The 24,774-nt window shown below is 41.5% G+C and overlaps 2 protein-coding genes across 11 annotated transcripts in view; one reads left to right on the plus strand and one right to left on the minus strand.

The window, feature by feature from the left end:
- The window catches only part of rangap1a (RAN GTPase activating protein 1a), a 321,818-nt gene that overhangs the window by 199,644 nt on the left and 97,400 nt on the right, over positions 1-24,774 (plus strand). The gene's annotated exons all lie outside the window — the stretch shown is intronic.
- prr36b (proline rich 36b) lies at positions 1,967-24,624 on the minus strand. Of its 10 annotated transcripts, none has more exons than XM_052550990.1 (7): positions 24,335-24,624; positions 12,665-13,324; positions 12,306-12,399; positions 7,350-7,564; positions 6,283-7,104; positions 6,177-6,192; positions 1,967-6,098 (listed from the first exon to the last, which is right to left on the minus strand). In XM_052550990.1, exons 2-7 carry the CDS (start codon positions 13,221-13,223, stop codon positions 3,086-3,088), a joined length of 4,719 nt encoding a protein of 1,572 aa, XP_052406950.1. In that variant the 5' UTR covers positions 13,224-13,324; positions 24,335-24,624; the 3' UTR covers positions 1,967-3,085. The 10 variants fall into 10 exon arrangements, with proteins under 10 accessions (XP_052406950.1, XP_052406955.1, XP_052406948.1 ...); XM_052550995.1 differs by having other exon boundaries at positions 1,967-5,918; positions 24,335-24,623; XM_052550988.1 differs by having other exon boundaries at positions 1,967-6,192.

Genomic DNA, 24,774 nt, shown 5'->3' on the forward strand with positions numbered 1-24,774 from the left:
ATTCGGTGTGGCATGGAGGTGATCAGTTTGTGGCACTGCTGAGGTGGTGTGGAAGTCCAGGTTTCTTTGACAGTGGCCTTCAGCTCATCTGCATTGTTTGGTCTCTTGTTTCTCATCTTCCCCTTGACAATAGCCCATAGATTCTCAATGGGGTTAAGGGCTGATGAGTTTGCTGTCCAGTCAAGCACACCAACACCATGGCCATTTAACCAACTTTTGGCAGTGTGGACAGGTGCCAAATCCTGCTGGAAAATGAAATCAGCATTTTCAAAAAGCTGGTCAGCAGAAGGAAGCATTAAGTGCTCCACAATTTCTTGGTAAACGGGTGCAGTGACTTTGGTTTACAAAAAACACAATGGACCAACCCCAGCAGATGACATTGCACCCCAAATCATCACAGACTGTGGAAACTTAACACTGGACTTCAAGCAACGTGGGCTATGAGCTTCGCCACGCTTCCTCCAGACTGTAGGACCTTGGTTTCCAAATCAAATACAAAACTTGCTCTCATCTGATAAGAGGACTTTGGACCACTGGACAACAGTCCAGTTCTTCTTCTTCTTAGCCCAGGTAAGACACCTCTGAAGTTGTCTGTGGTACAGGTGTGGCTTAACAAGAGGAATACGACAACTGTAGCCAAAGTCCTCGACACATCTGTGTGTGGAGGCTCTTGATGCCTTGACCAGACCATACCTTGTGAAGTTCACTCAAATTCTTGAATTGATTTTGTTTGACAATCCTCGTTAGGCTGCGGTTCTCTCGGTTGGTTGTGCTTTTTTTTTCTCCCACACTTTTTCCTTCCGCTCAACTTTTTGTTAACATGCTTGGATACAGCACTCTGTGAACAGCCAGCTTCTTTGGCAATTAATGTTTGTGGATTACTCTCCTTATGAAGGGTGTCAATGATTGTCTTCTGGACATCTGTCAAATCAGCAGTCTTCCCCATGATTGTGTAGCCTAGTGAACCAACCTTTGTCCAAGTGTCCCAGCAGCCAGGAAACCCTTGCAGGTGTTTTGGGTTGATTAGCTGATTGGCATGTCACCATATTCTAATTGTTGAGATAGTGAATTGGTGGATTTTTGTTAAATGTGAGCCAAAATCAAAATAACCAATTAAAATAACCAAAGACTTAAATTAATTTACTCTGTGTGTACTGAATTTATTTAATACATGAGTTTAACAATTTGAGATTAATTACTGAAATGAACTTTTCCACAACATTCTAATTTATTGGGATGCACCTGTACTTGAAATGCATGAATAGACTACCTGGATATTGTTTAAATATGAAATAATAATTGTATATGTATAAAAAACAAATATAGTAATGTAATAAATTAATCCAAACATTATGGGAATTAAATAATGCTTGATTTCCATTAATAAAGGACATTTTTATATGATACATAAACATATACATCCAAAAAACTATTTATGATCTAAACTTGAAATTTTATTTAAAATAAGGGCTAACCTCCACCCCCAGATATTTTTTATGTAAATGTAATATTTGTAATATTTTTGATGGCAGACGGGTAATAAGAATGTAGAAAGTGAAAAGGAGATGAGATTCCATACTTAGAAGAGAAGAAAATTCCCTGACGCACCCGCATAAAACCAAATTAACATTAAGGGAGGATTTTGAATTTTTGTGTTGCGTTTGTGTTCATGCTTTAAAGTATATTGATGAAAACGGGCATTTCTTGAAACCCATTAACAACTTCCTTAAGATACCTTGCAACCTTGTTGTCTGGGCTTTCAGGATACGGTCCTGTTGATGAGTTCAGGGGTGATGTTATGCTTTAGAAGATGGGGATCATAGCCCATGAGTACTGGCTGTGATTTAATCAAAAATACATCTGAAATTAACACCATTTCAGCAGATATCCATTTCCTATTAAAAAACATAGGAAGACTCGGATGAAACAGACCATCATGCCACTTAAAAAACAACAGGAACAGATAGCCTTGCAATGATGTTTAATGGAATTTTGGGTAAAACCTTTTAGTTATCGTGAATCATTAATGTACATACATCCCTGGATCATGTCTGGATTCATAGCAAGATTATAACAATTTCTTAATTAGTTGCACATGCACTTCCAATTCTTGTAGAAATGTCCCGGTACTCACAGTAAACTGACCTGCGAGCATCATTTAAAGATTTACAAATGCAGGAAAACACTTTAACTTCCATAAACAGAATAGTTAGTCTGTTCCGAAATACAAATGTAATAGCTGTAAATGAAAGTATGCATTTTAATCTGAGCCCAGTACTTTAAAACACTTAAGTTACGTGCCAATGAGAATCAATGTTATCCTTCACAAAAATGTGCAGCAGTAGCTCAAAACTAATAAAAGACAACCAAAAATGAAGTATGACCTGCCATCTAACACTCATTCACCTCTCTATGTCAAACACTGTGAGCATGAAAAGCTTCTGAAGAATATATAACCGGTATTTAATGCTAAAACAGTTAGTGCTGGAACACGTTTTAAAAGCGAAAGCTGAAATGAGTTTCAAAAGACAGTGCAGCTACTTTTACAGTGCAGGAAAACTGATGTGTGTACAAACATTAAGGTAAGACAGGGATCTTAACAAATCAAACAAAAACAATAAGAAAAAAAAACAAAGTATAAAAAAATTGACATTTGATTGGTAAAAACAGTAGGATAAATACAAAGGTAGTTGGAGTCCACAAAGAGTGTTTATTTAATTTTTTTTTCTTTTTTTTGCATTTTTGTCCTTTCATTAAAGGACATCAACTTAACTTAGTCTAACATTGCAGGGTCAGGGGTGCCATGAAACGCAGTGTTATTTAAAAAGTACATTCTAATAGAAAATGAGAATAGCTACTGTACATACAGAAGTTTTAGCCATACAATCATAACCATCACCGTGGTAATAGAAGAACACAGAGCAGCTCAGACAAAGCTATAATCCCTCACCCGATGGCTCCCCTTTTCTTCCCCCCTTCTATCACACATTTCTATTCATTTTAACCCCACATTTGGAAGAAATTAAGGACACAGGGTAGGAGCATGGGGTTTGGGGTAGACAAGGTGCATTCCAAAAGAGGGACTTTATACGTTACCTGCCAGAAAGTTATCAGTCTTATCACATATAGCAGAGTAATACGGTGGCTGGCCGTCAGAATCGTCCCCATGTTGGGGTGAGAGGTGCATGGGGGACTCAGGATCCATTTCCTCAATAGCGCCTGGGTCTGTCTTACTGCACATCATGTAGTGCTCATCAAACCCAGCATCATTCTCTGTGGGCTCGCTGATAGGCAGCAAATCCACTGGGCAGCCCAACAAGTCATCACTGTAGGCGGTAGCTGCTGGCAGGGTGAGTTCCTTAATGAAAGAGGGATCCTTGGCCTCTTCCGGAAGCTGCTCTTCATTTTCCAGGCTAAAGATGCCTGGACTCTTTCCACAGCTCTCAGCCATAGAGTGGGCATTGGAGATGGACGCGGAACAGTCAAAACCATACGAGGCCACAGAGTTTGCTGACTGAGGCGTACCACCATCTTCCTCTCCAATGCGTTCAGGAGCCTCCTCATCCTCCTCCAGAGCTGCGAGGTTGTCAGGATCTGTTGCGTTGTCATCAACTGCAACATCAGGATCAGTGATTTGCATCTCACCCTCTATATCACTGGCCTCATCACCAGAGGTTGATGGTGATGATGGTACAGAGGCTGGTGCTGTTGCAGCATCACCCAGTACTTCATCGGCTGGTAGGGTTTCTGCCTCTTCCTCCTCCCCATCACCTCGCTCAAGGTGAATACCTAAGTCCTGCTCTATGTCTGTTGGCATGGCAGGGACTGGCGTCTGCTGCTTGTCTGATCGGGATTCTACACCTGAGCTGCTGTCATAATCTCGAAGCTCTTCAGGTGTGCTGGTCTCACTGCTGCTATGGGCAGCCAGGGCTGTTCCACTGAGGGTGCTGGACTGGGACATTCCAATGGCAGGAGGAGCCAGGATACCCGACTCCACTGGGACTGAGCTCCCTGTCTCCTCTTGGAGGTCAAGCTGAGGTTCAGAGGCCTGAATCAGGGATGGACTCATGTCCAGAAAATCTTCAGTTGGGGATTTGGGGGTTATATCTGGTTCAGCTAGGAATGTGGTGGTTGGATCTGGATCGCCTGGGAATTTGGTGAGTGTGTCTAGATCTTGAACTCTTGAAGCTGACAGGTTTGATTCAGACTGGACGGAAGAAGGCTGAGCCCAGGAATCAGAGAATGGATTGGAATTACTCCATGCTGCTGTCAAAGGCATAGATGTTGCTTGAGCAGTGTGACCCATGCTGTTGAGGTCTAGATGACTCTCCTCTCTGTAATCATTGTCATCTTCATCTTCAACTTTGTCATTTCTACTAACCCCAAGTGCACTCTCATCCATGCCCCTGTGGACCATATCTACATCTTCATTTTCTACATTTATGTCTTTCTGTTGTTTGTGATGTTCATCATCATGCTCTAATTCTAGATCCATGTCTTCCTTCAGATGCTCGTCTTCTTCATCCTCTTCCTCATCTTCACTACCAAATGACTGTATTCCAGGAGGCCCTGTGAATGGCTGATCCCTGTCTGCCTCAGTCATGATAAAGTCACCTGTCTCTTTCGCAATACAGCTGTCTTCAGCATTAAAAGGAGATGTCACTTCTGAGTCATGTTTGTTACTGCTGTACTCTTCATCTGAGTGCAACATACCCCAATCAGAGCTGGCAAAATCTGCCACCCCCTTTTTGAGGTCAATTTCTTTCTCTGTTTGGGGACCTGATTGCTTTATGCCAATGTCTTTTACCTCCTCTTCTTCCTCCTCCTCTTCCTCTTCCTCCTCCTCCTCATCGTCTTCATTAATCTCTTCTTCAGCTTTCTCCACCGCCTCCTCTCGTACTTGTAAGGGAGAGACAGGAGCTGCATTTTTGATGTGATCCCCACCAGTGGAGCCCATCAGATCAAAGTCTTTGATCAAATTCTCAGCTGCAGAGGGCATCTGTATGTCATCCTGATTGTTTTCATTATCCTGCTCACTTTCTTCATCTTGCTGTCTTGCTTCATCCTGCTCCTCATTCTCTATGGTCACAGAACTGGGGCACAGTGAAGAGGTCTCTGCCCATGGTTCAATTGGACCCTGCATGCTCAGGAAGGGAGTTGATCTTGGGTGCTCGACTGGCATGGATGGTGGTCTGGTGGGAGAGGATGGTGGGGACAATACTGTGGTTCCCAGGGGAGAAACAGCAGGCACTGGCTCCTCCAGACTGACATAGTCTACATCAGCCTCCAGCTGAGACATGGCATTATCATCTCTATAAGTGTCCATCCTCTGGGGGACGTCCTGGGGATAGACAAGTTTCACCTCATCAGAAGTAGGAGAAACAACAGGTGTAACAGTGTCTTCAGGTTCCTCTTCAAAGGCTGGAGAAATTACTGGTGAAGTGTTTTCTACAGGTGCCTCATAAGAAGTTGGGGGAATATATGATGCAGTTGTTTCTTCAGGTATTTCTTCAGTGGCAGGAGAAATGACAGGTGAAATTGATTCTTCAGCTGCCTCGTAAGAGGTAGGGGGAATGACGGCTGCAGTTACAACTTCAGGTGTTTCTTCAAAAGCAGCAGAAATTACAGGTGAAACCGTTTCTTCTCGTGCCTCATAAGAGGTAGGAGGAATGACAGATGTAGTTAAGTCTTCAGGTGTTTCTTCAGAAGGAATGCCAGGTGACAGAGTTTCTTCTCGTGCCTCATAAGAGGTAGGAGGAATGGCAGGTGTAGTTACTTCTTCATAAGGAATGACGGGTGAAACAGTTTCTTCTCGTGCCTCATAAGAGGTAGGAGGGATAACGGGTGTAGTTACATCTTCAGGTGTGTCTTCAGAAGGAATGACGGGTGAAATAGTTTCTTCTCGTGCCTCATAAGAGGTATGAGAAATGACAGGTGTAGTTACTTCTTCAGGTGTTTCTTCAGAAGGAATGACAGGCGAAACAGTTTCTTCTCGTGCCTCATAAGAGGTATGAGAAATGACAGGTGTAGTTACATCTTCAGGTGATTCTTCAGAAGGAATGACAGGTGAAACAGTTTCTTCTCGTGCCTCATAAGAGGTAGGAGGAATGACAGCTGTAGTTACTTCTTCATAAGGAATGACGGGTGAAACAGTTTCTTCTCGTGCCTCATAAGAGGTAGGAGGGATGAAAGGTATAGTTACGTCTTCAGGTGTTTCTTCAGAAGGAATGCCAGGTGAAACCATTTCTTCTCGTGCCTCATAAGAGGTAGGAGGAATGACAGGTGTAGTTACTTCTTCAGATGTTTCTTCAGAAGAAATTACATGGGAAACAGTTTCCTCTTGTAGAATGGCAGACATAGTTGTGTCTTCAGGTATTTCTTCAGGACGGACAGGTGTAACAGAGTCTTCTGGTGTTTCCTCAGTGACATCGGAAATGACAGGTGTAACTTTGTCTTCAGGTTCTTCAATAGTGGTAGGGGCAGGGACATGTTTGGCCATTTTGTTAGAATCCTCTTTAGGGTCCTCAGAGGAAGCATGAATTGGAGTTGTAAATGGGGCTTCAAATTTCACCTCAGAGGCAGCAGGATTGACCTGGGTTAATAATTCCTCAGGTGCTTCTTCAGTCGCAGCAGGAACAAAAGCTGTAGCTGAGTCTTCAGGTGCTGCCTCAGAGGTCACCACAGAAACAACAGCAGCAGCTACAGTAGTGGCTGCAACCACAGCCGGTACCACATCCTTTTTCTCACCCTCTGTGGCTGTTGCATCCACAGGCTGGGAAGCTTTTGGTCCACCCTTCAATGCCATTGGTGTGCTACTGCCAACTGACTTCTTTGGGCTGCTTGTCTTAGTGCTGAGCTTGCTGCCTGTGGTCTTGGGGCTTGCGCTAACCTCCTTGGAAGGTATTGCTTTGCTCTCCTTGGGTTTACTAGTCTTAACGTCTGCCACCTTGCTAGGGGTGGTGGGTTTTTTTGGGACTGATTCTGCCTTGACAGTGGAGGCTGACTTAGGGGTGTCAGACTTGGTGGTCTTGGTTGGTGCTGGCCTGGCAAGTGGAGAAGAAGTGGGCTTCTTGGCCGCTGGAATAGATGGCTGCTTACTGACATCTAAAGAAAAGAGAACATACAATTTCAACTCACTATCACAGCTTCAAATAGGAATGGATCTAAACTTTATTAAACAACTAAATACTGAAAATTGTATGTATTTTATGAAAATACAACACTATAATGGAAGATTTAAATATTTACCAGTATATATCAGTATTTTCATATTACAAAACAATATTACTGTTATGATGGTTACAAGTGAACTACATGCATGCATTTATTGAATTTTATGAGGTGTCCACCTTTCTTGACAGGTGTTGTGGTCTTAGGAGTGGGAGTGCGGCCAGCAGAGGGTGCTGTGGTTTTAGCAGGAGAAGGTTTAGCGGTAGAAGATGGTGTCTTGGGTGTTGCAGTAGTGGGCCTGGATGTGGCTGTAGATGTCTTGCTGGCGGTTGTCGGTGTCCCAGGCTTAGGGGCAGCAGGGGAAGAACGGGCAGCAGGAGCAGAGCCAGCCGACCTACACATAGCAGATGTGACAAGATAGATTAATCATTACAGAGGTGGTTCATTGGTGCATTTTAGGTCTGGCTGCTCCTAGCTTGCACAACTCTGTGTTAGTAGACTTCAGTTGAGCTTTTAAGTCCAGCTAGGACAAGGACCTCCTGCATTTAAAACGCAGGAGATTGCCGGAAGAAAAGAACACCCAGAAAGGTTATAATTATAATGCCACTTCTGTTTTCAGTCATTGGTGATGTATCGTATATCCCATTTAAACCAGTGACTCATGAGTCAAAGCTTTGATTAGTCAGCACAGAAGGCCTGAGGCTCAGACAGGTAGCTAAAGGAACACAACATGGGGTTATGTTAATACTAGCAAAAACATTCTTTTCAAGAAATCCTCTCTGCACAGTTATCTACCCTTATTGTCTCTGTTCTATCCTGGGGTGCCTGACTCAGTGGTAATACACATGATCTGCCCTGACGGGGTTTATTTTTTGTCTGCTTTAGCTTAGCACACAGTAGTGACTCAGTACATGTCCATGTCAAGTCTGAATAAGCTAACCTAGATCCTGTGGGCCTGGCAGCAGTTTCTGATTTCCTGTCTACGCTCCACTGGATATGTCTCTCCTGTTCTAAATAAAAAGCTGGAGAGCACGAGGTAGTGCGTGTATCAGTGCAGAAGACACAGAGTGTAAATATATCATTGTGTTGAGTAAAAATAACCATGCAAATCCCACTTAGCATGGATCTTGCTAAAACACATGCCCAAGTTCCACATTTCGTCTAGGCAATGTCCATGCAGGATGGGCGGGATGAGATTCTAAAAAACTATTGTGTCCTACATATAGAGTATCAGGTGAGAGAGCAAGCAACCACATGAGAGAGAGAGAGAGAGAGGGTTCTGTGAACAAAGAGGCCAAGTCTATAAACAGATAAACCTGACAGAGAAAAAAAAAAAACATGAATTAATGCAGTAGTGTGTTGTAGATACTCAACCTAGTTTCATTTTACAAAAACACCTACTTAAGCACACAACCTGGATTAGGACATTAGTCTTTGAGCTAACCTGATAATTAGACCTGGGTACAGTTCATGAAAAAGTGAAGACTTTGCAGTTCTTCTTTTTCTATAGGGGTCATATGAAGTAAAGAACATAATTTTTTAGCAGAAAAAACTCAATGCACATTATGACAATATAGACACCTGTCCTCTTCCAAGCAGATTTGCAACATCTTTAGTTGATTGGAACTTCTTAATTATACGCGTGCGTGTGTGTGTATAATGAATGAGTACAATACAGAGAGAGCGAATGTGAGGTTCTATAAAAGTCTTCATATTAATCTCAAACATAAAGCCAATATGAATAATCTACAGTGACAGGATGACTCCGTATAGGAAGTGGGCACGCAAGATTAGCAGAAACATTGTTCTCGTTGAACACCAGAGACAGAGAGCGAGTGAAAGAGAGAAAGAGATACAAAAATCTCTTTTAATGATGGCATAGAATGACCAGGTGCCATCAAGCTTCAAAAAGGACACAATAAAGAAACAATATGACTTGTGGACTGTATTATTTTGGTCCTTTATGGTAAATTAATAGAACACTGGTGGTACACTATAGTCCTTGCAAAAATGTAGCAGCCTTTATCAAATACCTTTTGCAGAATAAATAAATTTATATGGTCTAATTCATTCATTTTTTACTTAACAATTCCACTAATTGAGAAAAACAAACATATCATCAAGCCATCACATCACAAGCTAATCATTTTTGTCTTGGATCTGTGTGAGGGGTTGAGAGCAAATATAATGCACATTAAAACCTCAAAATACACTGATGCTTAGAAACAATCCAAGCACATTTAGACGTGCATTTGCTTTAAATGCTTCAAGCAAACAGCACGCCATTCAACAATTTTATAGATAACTCTTTGATGTTTTGTGAGCAAGGTCGAAGCCTGCGGCCTGATTGGCTAATAAACACTGTTTAACTTGCCGTTACATTTGTGAGTGGCAAAACTTCCCCTGAAGCCACAGCAGCAATGAGGAAGACAACCTCCTCCTGAGCCAGCGATGGGCAGACTATGGCTGACGAGATTTTAATAAGGCACTCTGGCCTGAAGGGAATCTTTAACCTCAATAACGAGGTTCATGTCCCTTCAGGATGAATCCTAATGTACTGCTATAATTCAGCAGCGTTTGATGAAAGTACGTCTACCTGTTGGCTGTGTTAGCTTAATATGGGCCAATAGCCATTCATCTGAACTAGATTTTGATTTATGTACTTTACCCCAACAGCATAAATGTGTAGTGATTTCTTGGCTTGCAGTGGCAAATCTGTTTCAGATCAAATATGCAAGTTTTCAACTGTTTACAACTCTTGCCTTATTAAACAATGCATTGACCTGCACCCTTTTTTATACTGTGCCCTGCGGAAAGGATACCTAGAGACGTTTACTTTATTACAATAATGTTTTAGTAGAAACTGTGTCATCTTACTGGTGGAATAAATGTGAAATCAATTCATATGGATTCGGAAACATATGAATTAAAGTGAATGATCACAGTATAGAGACATGTTCATTATTGGGAACTATATATTCTTTAAGACTTTCAAAATCCAACAAAATATACTATTCTGAAATAAATAAATAAAAATGAAATATAAATCAGCAACAGGCCACAGTCAGAGTGGATAGGGAAGACAAATGAGTATGTCCAAACTACAGCCATATCAAACTTGAGGAGTGGGATACTAGCGAACATGCACAGCCTATAGAAATGCAGAAACACATGAAGCACTGCAGCAAAATCAGAATCACTAAAGTGTTATAAACCATCAATCAAGTTGGCTGTGGGGAAAAATGCACGCTCCATTTGGAGATTAGATGCAGTGGCTGCAATAAAACATCTCTCTGGAGGACTGAACTCTACCATGACTTAATGAAGGAGAGAAAGCAGGGCATTAAGATACAGAAAGCAATTCATTTATGAGTAATGACGTTGGATGCTGGACGCGCCCTTTACCGACCAGCCCATAGTTCTTACATCAGTATGATGTCATTATCAACAGGAATAAGCTCAATCATTAAGGTTGCACTAAGAATTCAATCAATCAATATAATTCATATTTTTGGCCAGTTCTGTCATGCTAGCACCCAACGCAGGACTCTTGCACTGCTTTTATTTTATGCAAACATGCACCATTAATGCCAAAGGCATGTTTTATTTATTTAAAATCCAGTAGGTTAGATAGATGCAGAATTCCCTGCAGTGTAATGTCTACTGCTGAAGGCAGGACGCACACATGGTTGAGTGCGTATAAATACACATTACACAAACACTCTTTAGACGCACACAAATGTGAAGAAAAAAATGTGACGCACCCAAAACTGAGTCACAAATTACTGGACTGTGAAGCAAATGTTGAATTATTTCAATATCAATTAATCCATTGATATTAATATTAAAATAACAGTTTTGCTATGCTGCTCAGTTGTGCACATTTTGACTGAAGAAGCGTTAAATATTTGTCAGATCGGAGATGCCTACTGGGTCAAACTTGGATGGCAAGTGGCCTTTTCACTACTGTTTAGTGTTTGAGTTTTAAATCATAATGAGGCAGAAGCAGAAAAAAGCCTCAGGGTGGATTCCCCAGATGATCTTTTCTAAATCCAGTGCTATTGCTATTGCAATGCTAATAGTGTCAAATGTGTTTCTTTTTCAAGCAGTGTGTGACGTTGTCTGTGTAAAGGACAGCAGTTTTCCTGTTCTAAACACTGTATTAATCATGAAATAAACTTCCTGTTCAGCTGTATGACGTGGGAGGAGAGATGCTACACGTCGTGGCAGACCTCTGTTTGGACTTTACTAACATGGACTAAATAACAACTTGGATCCAATTCTTTTTTCGTTTCTTTTTTGTTGTTGTTCTATTTGTCTTTTGTTGTCATTGCCAGGTTATTCTTGACGACTTTTTTTTATTGTTACTAAGCAGCACTTAATTACAGAGCTTCTTGGAACAAGGACCTAAAACTCTGATAGAAAGAACACTGGCAGACTAACTTTTGTCCATTTTAGAAGAAACATACTGCTTTTTTAAAAGAAGCTAAATTACAAATCAATGTGGTAATCAATGTCTGTCAAAACTGAAAGAGATCCGCAAAAATATATGGTTGTGGGAAACATGTTCACAAACTCGTACAAATATTTCTCCCCCACCCTCACATAACGTCATGAGTCTGAGCTCATTTACAGGCCTCAGGATGTCCCTCATCGCCTCTATAAACAAGTAACAAAAAACTTCACTGTTCATGGTTGACTACAGACATCTCAGATCGGCTCCTGTGAGCTCTATGTTCTGATTCCTAGCATGACTCATGTTGTCTCCCTGCACGATAACCATCCTAACATCTCTCAGTATCAGTCCTGGATATGTGGGGAGAATCTAAACTCTCTCCCACTGCGAAGAGAGTTTTTTATCATCAGGAATTTTAGGACTGTGCCAGTTCATTTCCCAGCAAACTAAACTCATTCCCTTTTGGACATAAAATTGAAGCCTAATGCTTTAAGTACTTGTAATAAGGAGTCGTGATTGTCTCCGAGAGATGTGGGCTGCAACGTAAGGGGGAATAAGCAATGCCTGAAGAACACTGCAAATTAATGAGCTACTCAAACGGCCTACATTGCCGAATTCTAATTACCTTACCCTGTCTGAGAGCTCAATCTTTGACATTCCCAACCAATGAGATGCTTACCTGGCAGTCTTGGCGACAGGTGGCTTATCAGGTTTGGGAGAGCCAGTGGTGCTGGTCTTGGTGGTGGACGCAGTGGCAGGTCTTGGAGCTGGAGCTGTAGTGAAGGATGGTGTGAAAAGTGTTTAAGAAAATTTAAACAAGAAGATGAGTACACACAGTTCATTTGAATTTTTGATAATATGCTACATCAGAATTTCTAAGTCTAAAGTCTAAAGGAGTTGAAGACCCATGTCCTACATTGAATTAATGCTGTAATGCAGTAGTTCCCAACCACTCTTCTGAAGACATGCAAAATGTGCAGTGTTGGGGGTGGGAATCACTGTTGTAATTAACGAGCTCAGATGATGTTTTTGACTAACCTGTAGCTTTTGGTTTAGACTTCAGACCATTGACTGGTGCAGCAGTGGCTTTCTTTATGGGCTGTGCGGCCCCTGTTGTTTTCACACCATTGGCTGGAGCACTGGCAGGTCTCGCCATCCCCACCGGCTTTTTCTCAGCCACCTTGGTTTGGGGTGCAGAAGTAGAGCTAACTGTTTTTTTAGTGGCAGCCGTGGTTGAGGCTTTCTTCTCCAGGCCTGCTGTGGTGGTCTTTTTTGTGACGCCATTAGCTTGCGACTTCTGTGCCCCATTTGTCAGGCGGCTTTGGCCAGTGGTGGGACGAGAGGTGGTTGTAGATGCCTTGGTTCCAGTGGTGGTTGTCTTTGTTTTGGCAGTAACCTTCGTCTTAGCTTTGGGATCCACAGGCTTGTCCTTTTCGGGCTTGTTGGTTGCCTCTTTTTGCTGCGGTTCACCTTCTGTTTGCGTCGCAGGCACAGCCTGGTCCTGAGCTTCGCCCACCGGCATCACCTCGACCGCAGGACCTGCATTTAATGCTTCCATTGGCTCCATTGCTGCCGTGTCAACACCATCCGGTTTCATCTTGTCCTAGTCCTGGAGGTCCGTCTCAGCAGAAGAGGAATCAGGAACCCAGGACTCAGTCTACTAGTAGAGTCTACTGCTATCAGATGATTATGGCTGACCTGAAAACAAGAGCAACAAGAGTTGTAGTCTGTTCTGAGACTTCAGAGAATAAACAAACAACAAGTCTGAACAAGAGAGAAGTCTGTACCCCCTCTCACTGGCAGACAGTCCTAAGAGAACAGAATCAGATAAAGAATCAGGTCTTAGAGAAGCTGGCTAAAAAAGACATTAGGAATAAAGTAAAGAGTGTGCTGTGCTGAGGGAAAACAACAGATGATTCAGAGCTCAGAGCTTGTGGATTTGCTTAAAATATAACCAAACTGAATTAAAACTACACAAGAAGTAGTTTCCAGCTATTAGGAGTGATGGTTGGTGTAAGATTAGAGTTGTCATGAATACAGTTTTTCACTTGGAAAGACATCTATTCCAAGATTATTTGGGTGCTATTTCATGTGTAAAAATCTCTTGGTTTTCAAAACCCTTTGGGGGAATTTCTAATTGCAGAGCAGCAATGCCAGATGCATTACCCACAATGCTTTACTAAAGCAGATGTTGTTTGCATGATTTAAGAGCAGCAGCTCCATAGCAAAGTTCATAAAGTGGAAGAGGCCAACGAGAGGAAATGACTTGGCTCAAGGGAGCATGGGAAAAATAAGAGTCAGTCGACAAACATTGAAAACGCACACGCATAAAGCGAACGTCAGTGTCACTGGACACCTCATCCACATTATATTCCAGAGCTGCAAAATCTCCCTGATTCTTTCTGAGGTCGACATTCATTCTTCCGCCCCTCGGACTCATTCTGCCCATTACAAAATCTCCTCAGTTAGTCCTCACACAGATGGTCCAGGCAGCTGAGCATCCCAAATTAGACAGACTGGGGGGAAGGGACGGAGAGAGTGATGGAAAAAGAGAGCAAACCCAGGAGAAAAGAACCCATTCCATATATGCTGCCAGATATGGACAAAAAAGATATGAGAAGATCTATTGCCTTGGACAGAGATCTAGCTATCTACTTGTGCACTTGAGAAGATTAACAATGAACACATTTACTTGCAAACAACTGTTCCCATGGCAAATAAACAATAGTATTTGTGTCAAATAGGGGAACTCTGGACACTTGGAGTGTTTTCAGACCTGCAGATCATTTGCTCCACACTGAAACAGAATTTTTTTACTGTTTCTTCTTGGTTCAGTTCAGTTTTTTCAACCATGATAACTAATGTGCTCAGAATCAGAAAATGCTTGCTTTTTTTTATGTCACGCATTCCCATTATGAATTCCCGATACAGCTTGATTCGTTGGTCTGTTGGGTTGCATTTCTTTCTCACCACAATTAAACAAGAGTTTATTTTTAATCGGGCTCAGATACCTCATTCGGGTGATCTCGGACTGTTTATTTTGGTGTGGATTCAAGTGCAATTGCTGTGTTTATATGTGCCTAAACAAACCAAACTAAGGGAGAAAGCGTGCCAATATCTAACACGGACAAGTCAGATTAAAAAAGTTATGGTACACTATACCTGCTTAGTTTTAAATTATGCATCACAAACAGAACTATACAGCCAGATTAAATAACACACAAGTAAGCAATGAAGAATATCAAAGATTTGAGTCTTTTAGACAAGCACAACCACATGCAACATCACTTCCACTTCATAGACCTCAAGGGCTGTTTTCTCTTCTGAACAACAACTCCTCTAGATCACATCTCTCTCTATTTTAATATTGGTTGTAAATACAGGCATTGTTGCATCTGTTCCACCGCTCCTGGCTTTTTTCTCTTGATCCTGTTTAGAATGATAGATGAGAATCGGCCTGTGAGAATGTCAGGTGGTCAAGATTAGAGGGGTAAAACAGCCTTGTTCAGAGAGGAAAACACACACCGTCACACGGCCTTACGACCTTGATCCTGCTGAGGGATATAGACTGCTTCCTCCTGCATATAAACAACAGTGACCCTGGGGGGGTCAGAGGCCTGTGGTGTCCATCTAATTCTGGGGGGAGGATCTGCTGACTTCTGATGACCTCTGTTCTACACAGTGGCTGATGAAGACAGGCATATATGGAAAAAAGCATATGCAAATTCAATATTCAAAGTTTGAGGGAAGTGGACAGGGGGAAATGCATTTACATGTATCTGAAGATATTTGAACAAGAGATATTTCTAGAGCCCTAGCTTTAATTTTTATTATATAAAATGACCTTATTTATGTTAACTTAAATCTTATTTCTTTTTAGCATCCCTCATTAACTCTTGTTTTCATTGAAAAACATACAGTTCTGCAACCTAACACAATGAACCGTAGCTAATTGCGATAATGTAATATAATATGTCAGTATTCCCAGTTTGTGTTTGAAAACCACTAGTTTTGTCATATAATTATAATAATGTAATGTTTGTCAACAGTGAGCCCTTAAATCTTGATTTGAGAGCTAGTGGTTTAGGAAACCTAATCAAACCTAATCAAAAGGGTTTACATGTTCAAATAAATATATATATATACTTAGAGGGCACAAGCTAGAGAAAACCAGAAATGATAGGTGTAGAGGCTTTGTGACCTTACAAACATAAGACCCATCGTACCAAACCTTCTTACCCACAAACCCTCTTACTGGCACTCCGTCACTCTCAGGGACGAACCTGCACATGCCTAATGCTAAACGCCTCATCCAATTATTGTAACCAATCCTGGTGCAGGAGCCTAATGTTCCTGAAGGGATGACTCTGCGAAGCGCTCATCCTCCAAAGACCCATATATAATTGAAACAAACACTGCAGACGCATCACATACCTTCTAGAAGCAATTTTTTGGCAGGTCTCCAGCAACGGTTCATCAGAGTCTTTAAATTGTCCCGATGCAAAATCGCTGATCACCCGTATGCTAATGGGGTCATTATAGCGTCAAAATGCACTATGGCCTCTTTCTCTGAGGAACAAGCACAACACAGCCTTGTGCGTGCATGCATGAATAAATTCATATATAAGTGCTGCATTGTGCCTTAAAAAGTCCCCCATGTGCAAAGCTTGCTTCTCACAATCAGCTAACCACTGCGGCACAGCAGGTGCTAAAAGGCTAATGCCATCTTAGCTTTAGCCAGTTAGGGCCAAACCAACATGTCTAATAACTGGAGGACAAGAAAACAAAAAAACCAGCAAACTGCACAATCTCAATGGCTCACTATAGGAAATCGTTTTCCCCTCTAAATTGGAATCAATGGAGAGATTGTGCTGGGAGGAAGCGCAAATTTGCACACCACAGAGATGCCGAATAAATCGCATGACTTCTCCTGGGCACTTTGCATGCATTGGGGATGTTGTTGTTGGCCTCTGATTTGGCATTTGGTCAGAGGACGGACTAATTAGCCGTAATTTATCACAGTTTAAGATTTCACATATTAAGACTGTCTGGCCAATACTCCATTGAGCCTCTGCAGAGATGATGCACACTCAAAAATATTTCTTGCTTATTTATGCATGTCTGATATGCATCACATTAATGATGGATTACACATTAATCTGTAATCTAAATGAAATTTGATATGCAATTCAAAAACGTACACTTTAAACTAAATACATTGAGCAAACAAAAGCCTGAGGCGCACTGCAATGAAAAATCTTTATGCACCCTTTCACACCCCCCTTTTGCTTGTACCCTCCGGAGGCTGCAGAGGTTTCCCTCCACCCCTGTCTCTCACTCTGAAACAAGTGAACACTGGATCTATTCAGCCACGACCACCACCACCACAAAGAGAGGGCCACCGGGAAGAAACACACTGCTGTGCTGCTCTGCAGTGGAAAGGTCAGCAAGTTTGTGGCACCTGATTCTCAACCCTCAGAATTAAACAAGAATAAACCACAAGTCAGGTCCATAAACTAAAAAAAATCCATTATAAACCGCATCAGTGATGAACCGAATACATTTATAAATTGATTTGCAGGGCACATTAGTGGTGAATATCAAATTAATTTCCATGATAAATGCAATTTAAATTGATAGCTTTGCTCACGGTCAGATATTTAAGAGTCTTTTGTTTCCATCTTCAAATGCTAGCGAGTCTTTATATAGAAAAGGCTCATTTGAATCTTTCCTAACATTCTTTCTCCATTTGTTTATTGTATCATATAATGTAGCCTAGGCTAAATCTAGGAATTATTAAATGCTTTTGCCTGTAGAGACTTGCTGTAAAAACTGTACCAACTTGTATTTGTAGCAATATCAGTATGAGTAACAATACAGTCTACGGTACTAAAATGAATCACCAAAAACTTCAAACCCTCTATTCATCATATAATGCTAGCCTTCTCAACAGCAGCGCAAGCAAGAGACTGACTGGAGGTGTGACTGGGGTCTGCGTCACAGAACCGCTTTCATGAGTCCATGAATAGCCCATTGGCCACTGGGGTCCATAACACAAGCTAAATTACATAATAGCACTCAAGAGCGGACGCATCTGTGTGGAGATACTGGTCCCTCTCTATCTGCCGATCACATGACTCTCTGAGCAGCCCTTTATATAGAGCACACACAGCAAGATGAAGTCAACCGGCCTGAGGCGCATTGCAATGAAACAAGTCACCAAAGAAGGGATTGTTGGGGTGGCAGCCCTCGCGGAGGAGTGAAAAGAGGATAGACACACATGACAGAACCGCTGCTGTCCAAGCTGACAAAAGCCATTTTAGTGCCCCCACTGTCGAGATTGCAATCGTGGCCAGAGCATTCCCAAAACACCCTTGGCCAAAGGTCAAACAGATCGACTCATTCTACAGAACAATCAGTAGAGGTAGTGACATCAGACCGTAAGAAACCGCTCTAAGACCATTACCCTCTGGTCAATGTTGGAGACAAATCCAGTGGAAAACTGAGACTTAACTAGCTAGCTAGCTTTTTCTGCCTGAGACGCCAACAGCTTGTGTGGCGGATACCTGGACAGAATCTAGGTGATGAAGAGGTAATCCTTGTACTGTAGGGAAGATTTACATAAGTTTTCTAGAACATATGCTACTCCAGGGCGTGAGACACTCGACAACTGTCTGGGATGCAACAGATTAGTGACCTACACAAGAATGCTTAGAGGCCATTTGCACTGGATACAGACTTGTGTTCTGTCTTATGGTGAGGGAAAAATATATTGAGCTTTCATGCAAAACGTTTGCCTTCCCCCAAGATAATTTGCATTCGCTTACAAAATTTTGCATTCCACAAAAAAAACTTTGAGCTCTTTTGAAATACTTTTGCTTTCCCTCAAGAAAAATTGTGCTCTTTTGCAAAAAGTTTGCCTTCCCCCAATAAAATTTTACATTTGCTTGCAAATATTTTGATCTCCCCCAAGAAATTTTGGGTTTATTCACAAAGCATTTGACTTCCCCGAAAAACAATTTTTGCATTGTGCATAATTTGCTATCTAAACAAAAAAAAAATAAGTACAGTACTACAAATCATTGACATGTAAATGTGATAAAGAAACATGCATGAATGAACAAATAAAGGGTATAAGCAAATTTGCTAACAAATTAGCAATCGTTCTGCAGGATTTTTTTGTGTAATGCATAGCTATTTTATATCTAATATCATGCATAATATGGCAATGTGTTTTGTTTCATTAAATTTTCCATTTAATTCTGGAAATGATCACCACAAAATCTGAATTAAAGGAACACTCCACCCCAAAATGAAAATTTTGTCATTAATCACTTACCCCTATGTCATTCCAAGCACGCAAAATAGTTTGTCTTCAGAACACAATTAAAGATATTTTGGATGAAAATCACGAGACTTGTGACTGTCCCATAGACTACCAAGTAAATTACACGGTCAAGGTCCAGAAAGGTATGAAAAGCATCGTCAGAATAGTTACACAGAAGAGTGTAGGCAGCCTGCGTTAAGTCATATTCTCCAAAATGGCGCTACGGTGATGTGGGGAGAACCACTTGGGGGTGAGTAATGTAAAAATTTTCATTTTGAGATGGAGTATCCCTTTAATGTCACACATTCTGTTTAATCTTTAAAAAACTGAATAAAAAAAAAAAGTAATCTCTTTAATTTAAAATAAAAAGTTGCTCCAGAGGCGTGCGACCTCTGACATATGTAGCAATTGTAAGTCGCTTTGGATAAAAGCGTCAGCTAAATGAATAAATGTAATCTTGCTGCAGTTCATCTAGTGCAGGGATGCCCAATCCTGATACTGGAGATGTAGACACACCGATTTCCAGAGTTCAGTTCTAGCCACACTCCAACACAACAGCCTGTAATGATGAAGTTCTTCTGAAGATATGAATAAGTTGGTTCAGGTCTGTTTGATCAGGGCTAAATCTAAACTGCAAGAATGTAGATCTCCAGGAACAGGGTCAGGCACAACCAGTCTAGTGGTTTCTGAACACAACAGCACATCCAGTGTAAACGGCCCCGAAAACAACACCATAATATGCTTAAATGTAATAAAGCAGTGTCAGAGCAGGATTGCACAAACTGGTACCAGTACCTCCGTTCAGTCAATGAACAGCAGCAGAACACATCACAACCAGCTGCAGACCAACACGGTCCTCTGGGGACAGGGAGATTAACACATGACAGAGCTTGTTAACTCTGGACAAAGCATGATGCTAATCCTGGGCGATCCTCCGATGGACACCCACAGAATGGGATGCACACAGGACACGGGCCAGATACGGGCCCCAGCCAGCATGCCATGCCACCTGGCCAAGAGAATAAGTGGAGAAATGGTGAAACCAGATGAGAAAGACAAATATTGATCATCAAGAGAAAGTGCAGGGCTCGCAGCACAGATGGGAGAGTAGAGCAGTGCATTAGCAGAACATGTGGACACACTAAAATTGGGAGGTTTTGGGGGTAAAAGGGGACTTTTAACTAATTTGTAATTCGAGGAGCTGCTTGATTCTATTATCTACTGGAAGCACAAAAGAGCTAAAGAGACAAATTACATAACCACTGATAAAAACCAGATGGTGGGGTTTGATCAATGACATCTGATAGTGTGTGTTTGTCTGTGACAGCATGGCCACAAACATCATCTGCAGCAGACAATAAACATACCCTTCAGCAAACAGGAGGAAGTGACACACACACACACAAACTCCACAGGAAATGACTGTACCTATAAGAGGATTATCCTTCTGCTCACAGCTGACCAGCACCTTCCAGATGGACTCTGAGCCTCTGTTCTGACTCAACAGAAAACTTCATAATGTGTCCGTTGGCAAAGAGCGAATCTACATTAAGCCATCTTATATACAAACAAATATTGGTATTAAATGGTTATGGTTGGGGATCTAGCCAACTAAAGGTTGTAGGTTCAAACTCATAAGTGATTGTCCTTCCACTGCTGTGACTCTGAGCAAAAGTATTCAACCCCTGGTTGCACATAATATAGTTTCTGTTCTCTTCTGCTGTTCAGCTGCTTTAGATGAAGAATATACTAAATAATAATGTCCTAATTTATCTTAATATTACTTAGATGTTCTTTTTCAAAGTCTTTAAATGTCCCAAATTTCTCTCCAACAATTTTTTAAGATAAATTATTAACAAAGCAATACAGCAATACGGACTTCTGTTTTGATCAACTGATCTTGAAATATGAGAATTCATAGCAAATGAATGAATGAGCAAATGTGAGCAAAGCTTAAAACACTCCACTATTTTTTAAAATAGGCTCATTTTCCAACTCCCCTAGAGTCAAACTGCTGAATTTGACCATTTTTGAATCCATTCAGCCGATGTCTGGGTCTGGTGGTAGCAATCTTAGCTTAGCTTTGCATAGATCATTGAATCTGATTAGACCATTTTACTCAAAAATAACGTATAAAAAGAGTTTTGATATATTTCCATTTTTAAAAGTAGACTCTTCTGTACTTAATGTGTACTAAAACCGACCGAAAAGTTGAAATTTTGTAGGTTGATATAGCTAGGAACTATACTCTTATTCTGGCGTAATAATCAATGAACTTTGCTGTCGTACCATGGGTGCAGCAGGCCCAATTTTCTGTCAGTCTTAGTACACGATGTAACTACAGAAGAGTCAAGTTTTAAATTGGAAAAATATCTAAACTCTTTGGTCATTTTTGAGTGAGATGCTAACAGTCTAATCAGATCCAATGATCTATGCTAAGCTACAGCTAAACTGTTACCGCCAGACCCGGAGACCGGCTGAATTGATTAGAAAACGGTAAAACTCAGCAGTTTTACTCTATGGGAGTTGGAAAATGAGCCTATTTTCAAAAATAGTGGAGTGTTCCTTTAAGATGCTGACAAGCTGCAGATTTTATGAACACCTTGAGGTTGATGCTGAGAAAAAAATTTGTCTCATGCCTTTGTAAAGTAGGTTGCCATTTTTCACAGCATGGAGGCCTGCAGCAGTAAGACACCTAGTTTTCAGGACAGATTATTTTAATATGGCATTCAGACACTGAAGGGATTCTTACAGAATGTGTACTGTACCCTTTTTAAAAAACAACAGGTCAGTACATCCATCAGTGAACTGCAGTACCCCATGAAATCTCAAAGACACCATTCACTGAGTGACATCTGCCAAGACTGGGACAAAGGATACTGAACCAAAATGCACCAAGACAGGACTGCATGTCTGCTCTGATATAATGTTGCTCCAGATGGAGATTAACACAGCAAGAGTGCTACAACTGCACAGAAGACGTGTTTACAGAAAGCTGAAGTGTAACCGCAAAACACTCCTCGAAAAAAAGAACTCAGAATGCAACAAACCCTTCCAATTACCACAGCTGCAACACGATATCCCAAACTAACAGAGCCAACTGTCCACTGCAACAACTGCTCAGCCCCCAGGGTGCTATCTTTACTGGAGGAGTGAGTGCTTCAATAAGAGAGAATTATCAGAACAGGACAGATGACACAGGAAAACCACTGCAACTGCATCCTAAGACGACAACGCTGACTGCACTTTTAAAATTAAAGGGTCCTAATGAAGGCTTTAAGCAAAGCAACAGAAAAACCATTTTGGCTCATTCAGTGAAAAATTCTTAAAGAAACATATTTTTTTAATCCAAAGAACCTTTTTTTCACTATACAGAATTTTTGTCCAATGAAAAGGTTCCATGGATGATAAACGTTATTCATGGAGCTCACAATGCCAATATATCTATTAAAAAAAGTGTTACTTTTAAGATCATACAGTAAGCAAGCTAATGTTGGGAAGCCAAATGATGCATAGTCACATTCTCTTATGTCTCTTCAGACAATCATAAACAAGAATATGACCTTTCTGATGTCATCTGCTGTAATTTCTTCTCTAATGAGTCCCATCCCCATTCCTCATAGAGTCACTACCCATCATGCCATGACACATTTCTAATGGCTGGCAATGCCTTGCTCCAAGAGCCTAATAAACCCTGTAGGCTGGAGTTAGACAGCTACAGCATTGTATCGGAATCATAATAAGACAGAACAATGCCAGTCAAATAAAACTGGATCTGGGATAATTAGAGAGAATTATTCACTGTGACCTTTGCAGTGAGTCATCAGCTTAAAATAGTCTGTATTACTAAAATGATCTGTCATTTAGACATTATATATGTGTGTGTATGTGTATAAAATGTGTTCCATATTTATACTAAATATACCAGACAAGAGCAGAAGAACTAGATCTGATGGAGCCTCGCTGGAGCGGTGAGATGCTGGCCGCAGGGGGTTGAGGCATCCGTCTTAAACCTTTTGTTTGCCAAGAAGAGAGAAGGGAACTATTAAGCAAGACAAAAGGATGAACTGACTTACAAAGCCAAGATTTAGCAGCGGGAGAAGCTAAACCAAGCCGCACCTGCTGCGAAACGTATCATTTTGACTCCGGTTGCGCAGGGAGCGGAGCCAAGAAACCACCCTGTTGATTTCCATTGTCCCTAAACCACCAGAAGATGAAAATACAGACATAAAACCAATCCAAATGACCCCACAGGCCCTTTGGAAAGAGTTCACCCGAGGATCCTCTCTAAAACTAAAAGTACATTAATAGAAACCCAGTCCGATTAATCACCCTTGTCGCTTTTTATATGGAGAAATATCAATACTTCACAGTACAGCGTTGAATGGTATCGAGCTGCTGGTTGTTGTCTGGTCTCTGTCTCTAGAAATGAACAGGGTTTGGACAGCACCGATGGGTGTGTATTTTGGTGGGTTGGGTCCTTTAATTAATTACTGCAGTCTGATACACTGGCATCAGCCTTAATAACACTTCCGATGGAAAACAGATACTCATTTATATATATATATATATATACTTGAATAATGGTAGGGGACCATTTTTTTTTATTTGATGTTTGGCCAATGATCCTGTACAATATAAGCTACTAGCAAATTCAGTCACTGTAATATATTGTATCAGGACCACGGCGGGTTTTATACATTATAGACCGAACAATAGACCGGGTCAATACTATATGGACCGGGCGGGTGAATACTGGATGTGGAGCGGGCGCGTGAAGAGGGGCGCAGAACAAAAGACTCGCGCGAACAGACGAGCGGAAAGTTTCACTGCTGCGAAACACACAAAACACACCAGTACATGCAGAAAAACTGCATTATAATTCATCTGCCAACGCGATATGTGTTTTCTGAACTGTTCGTGGTTTTCTATCGCTCACAGTTAGGAGTGGGCTTGCCGTCACCGCCCAGACATCCACCATTGAAACGGACTCAAAGGATGAACAAGGCGACACGGAATAAAGGGAGACAATCCGTGCCGCTTAACAAGCAGTAAAAACATCAACCAAACACATATCTAAACCGGTGTGGGAGATGAAAACCTATGAATCAAACCGGTGTGAAACCTGATCGCTTCAGGGGCATTTTCATCTGATGATCTCATGTATTCGGCCGGTATTATAATGACCGATGTGAACAGGAACTCATACATATTCATGGACATATCAATGCATGCAGTCGTAAATCATGCTGCTGAGTGAAAAGCATTTCTTAAACTGACACTGGCATTCATTTTTTTATTTATTTAATTAGTTTCGAGAATGAAAAACGCTTTTAATGAATCGCCGGGTTTCTCTAGGATCGGCACAGAGCGAATCTTACCGAGTCTAGCGCTTTTCCTCCAGCAACGCCCAGTCGGTACTCGCGTCTTCCACGATTTTTTTATTTTTTTCTTTCTTTTTCCAAGTGGAATCGGAGGGCAGCTCTGCGAGTCGAGAACAACCGGCAACAAATGTTGAGATAAAAATCAGTAGCTCTGACAAAGGCCGTTTGGAGCTGACTGACTGTCTACCGGCGATAAAAGAGATGCGCGTCTCCTGGCAGCAGAGAATGGAACGGCGCTCGACGGTCCGCGCACGCACGCACGCGCACACTATGCGGTCGCGGGAGGGGCGTTGAAAAGGATGAAAAGCGAGAGCAGCTTTGGTCTCTCTCGCCTGTGACCAATGAGCTTTCAATTCAGGCGGAGATTTATGCAAATGAGGGATGATGTCATCGCAGAAGAGGCCACCTCGCGTCCTTTCTTTACGCGCTGTCGCTCT

This window comes from Carassius gibelio, chromosome B3, assembly GCF_023724105.1.
Source record: "Carassius gibelio isolate Cgi1373 ecotype wild population from Czech Republic chromosome B3, carGib1.2-hapl.c, whole genome shotgun sequence".
Lineage (NCBI taxonomy): Eukaryota > Metazoa > Chordata > Actinopteri > Cypriniformes > Cyprinidae > Carassius > Carassius gibelio.

Excerpts from the sequence above, each read along its gene's own strand:
- prr36b (XM_052550985.1), bottom strand. The coding sequence starts at position 13,223 with ATGAAACCGGATGGTGTTGACACGGCAGCAATGGAGCCAATGGAAGCA. Across the intron at positions 12,400-12,664 it reads GTCTAAACCAAAAGCTACAG|CTCCAGCTCCAAGACCTGCC; the intron begins GTTAGTCAAAAA and ends CCTTCACTACAG. Across the intron at positions 7,105-7,349 it reads CACAACACCTGTCAAGAAAG|ATGTCAGTAAGCAGCCATCT; the intron begins GTGGACACCTCA and ends TCTTTTCTTTAG.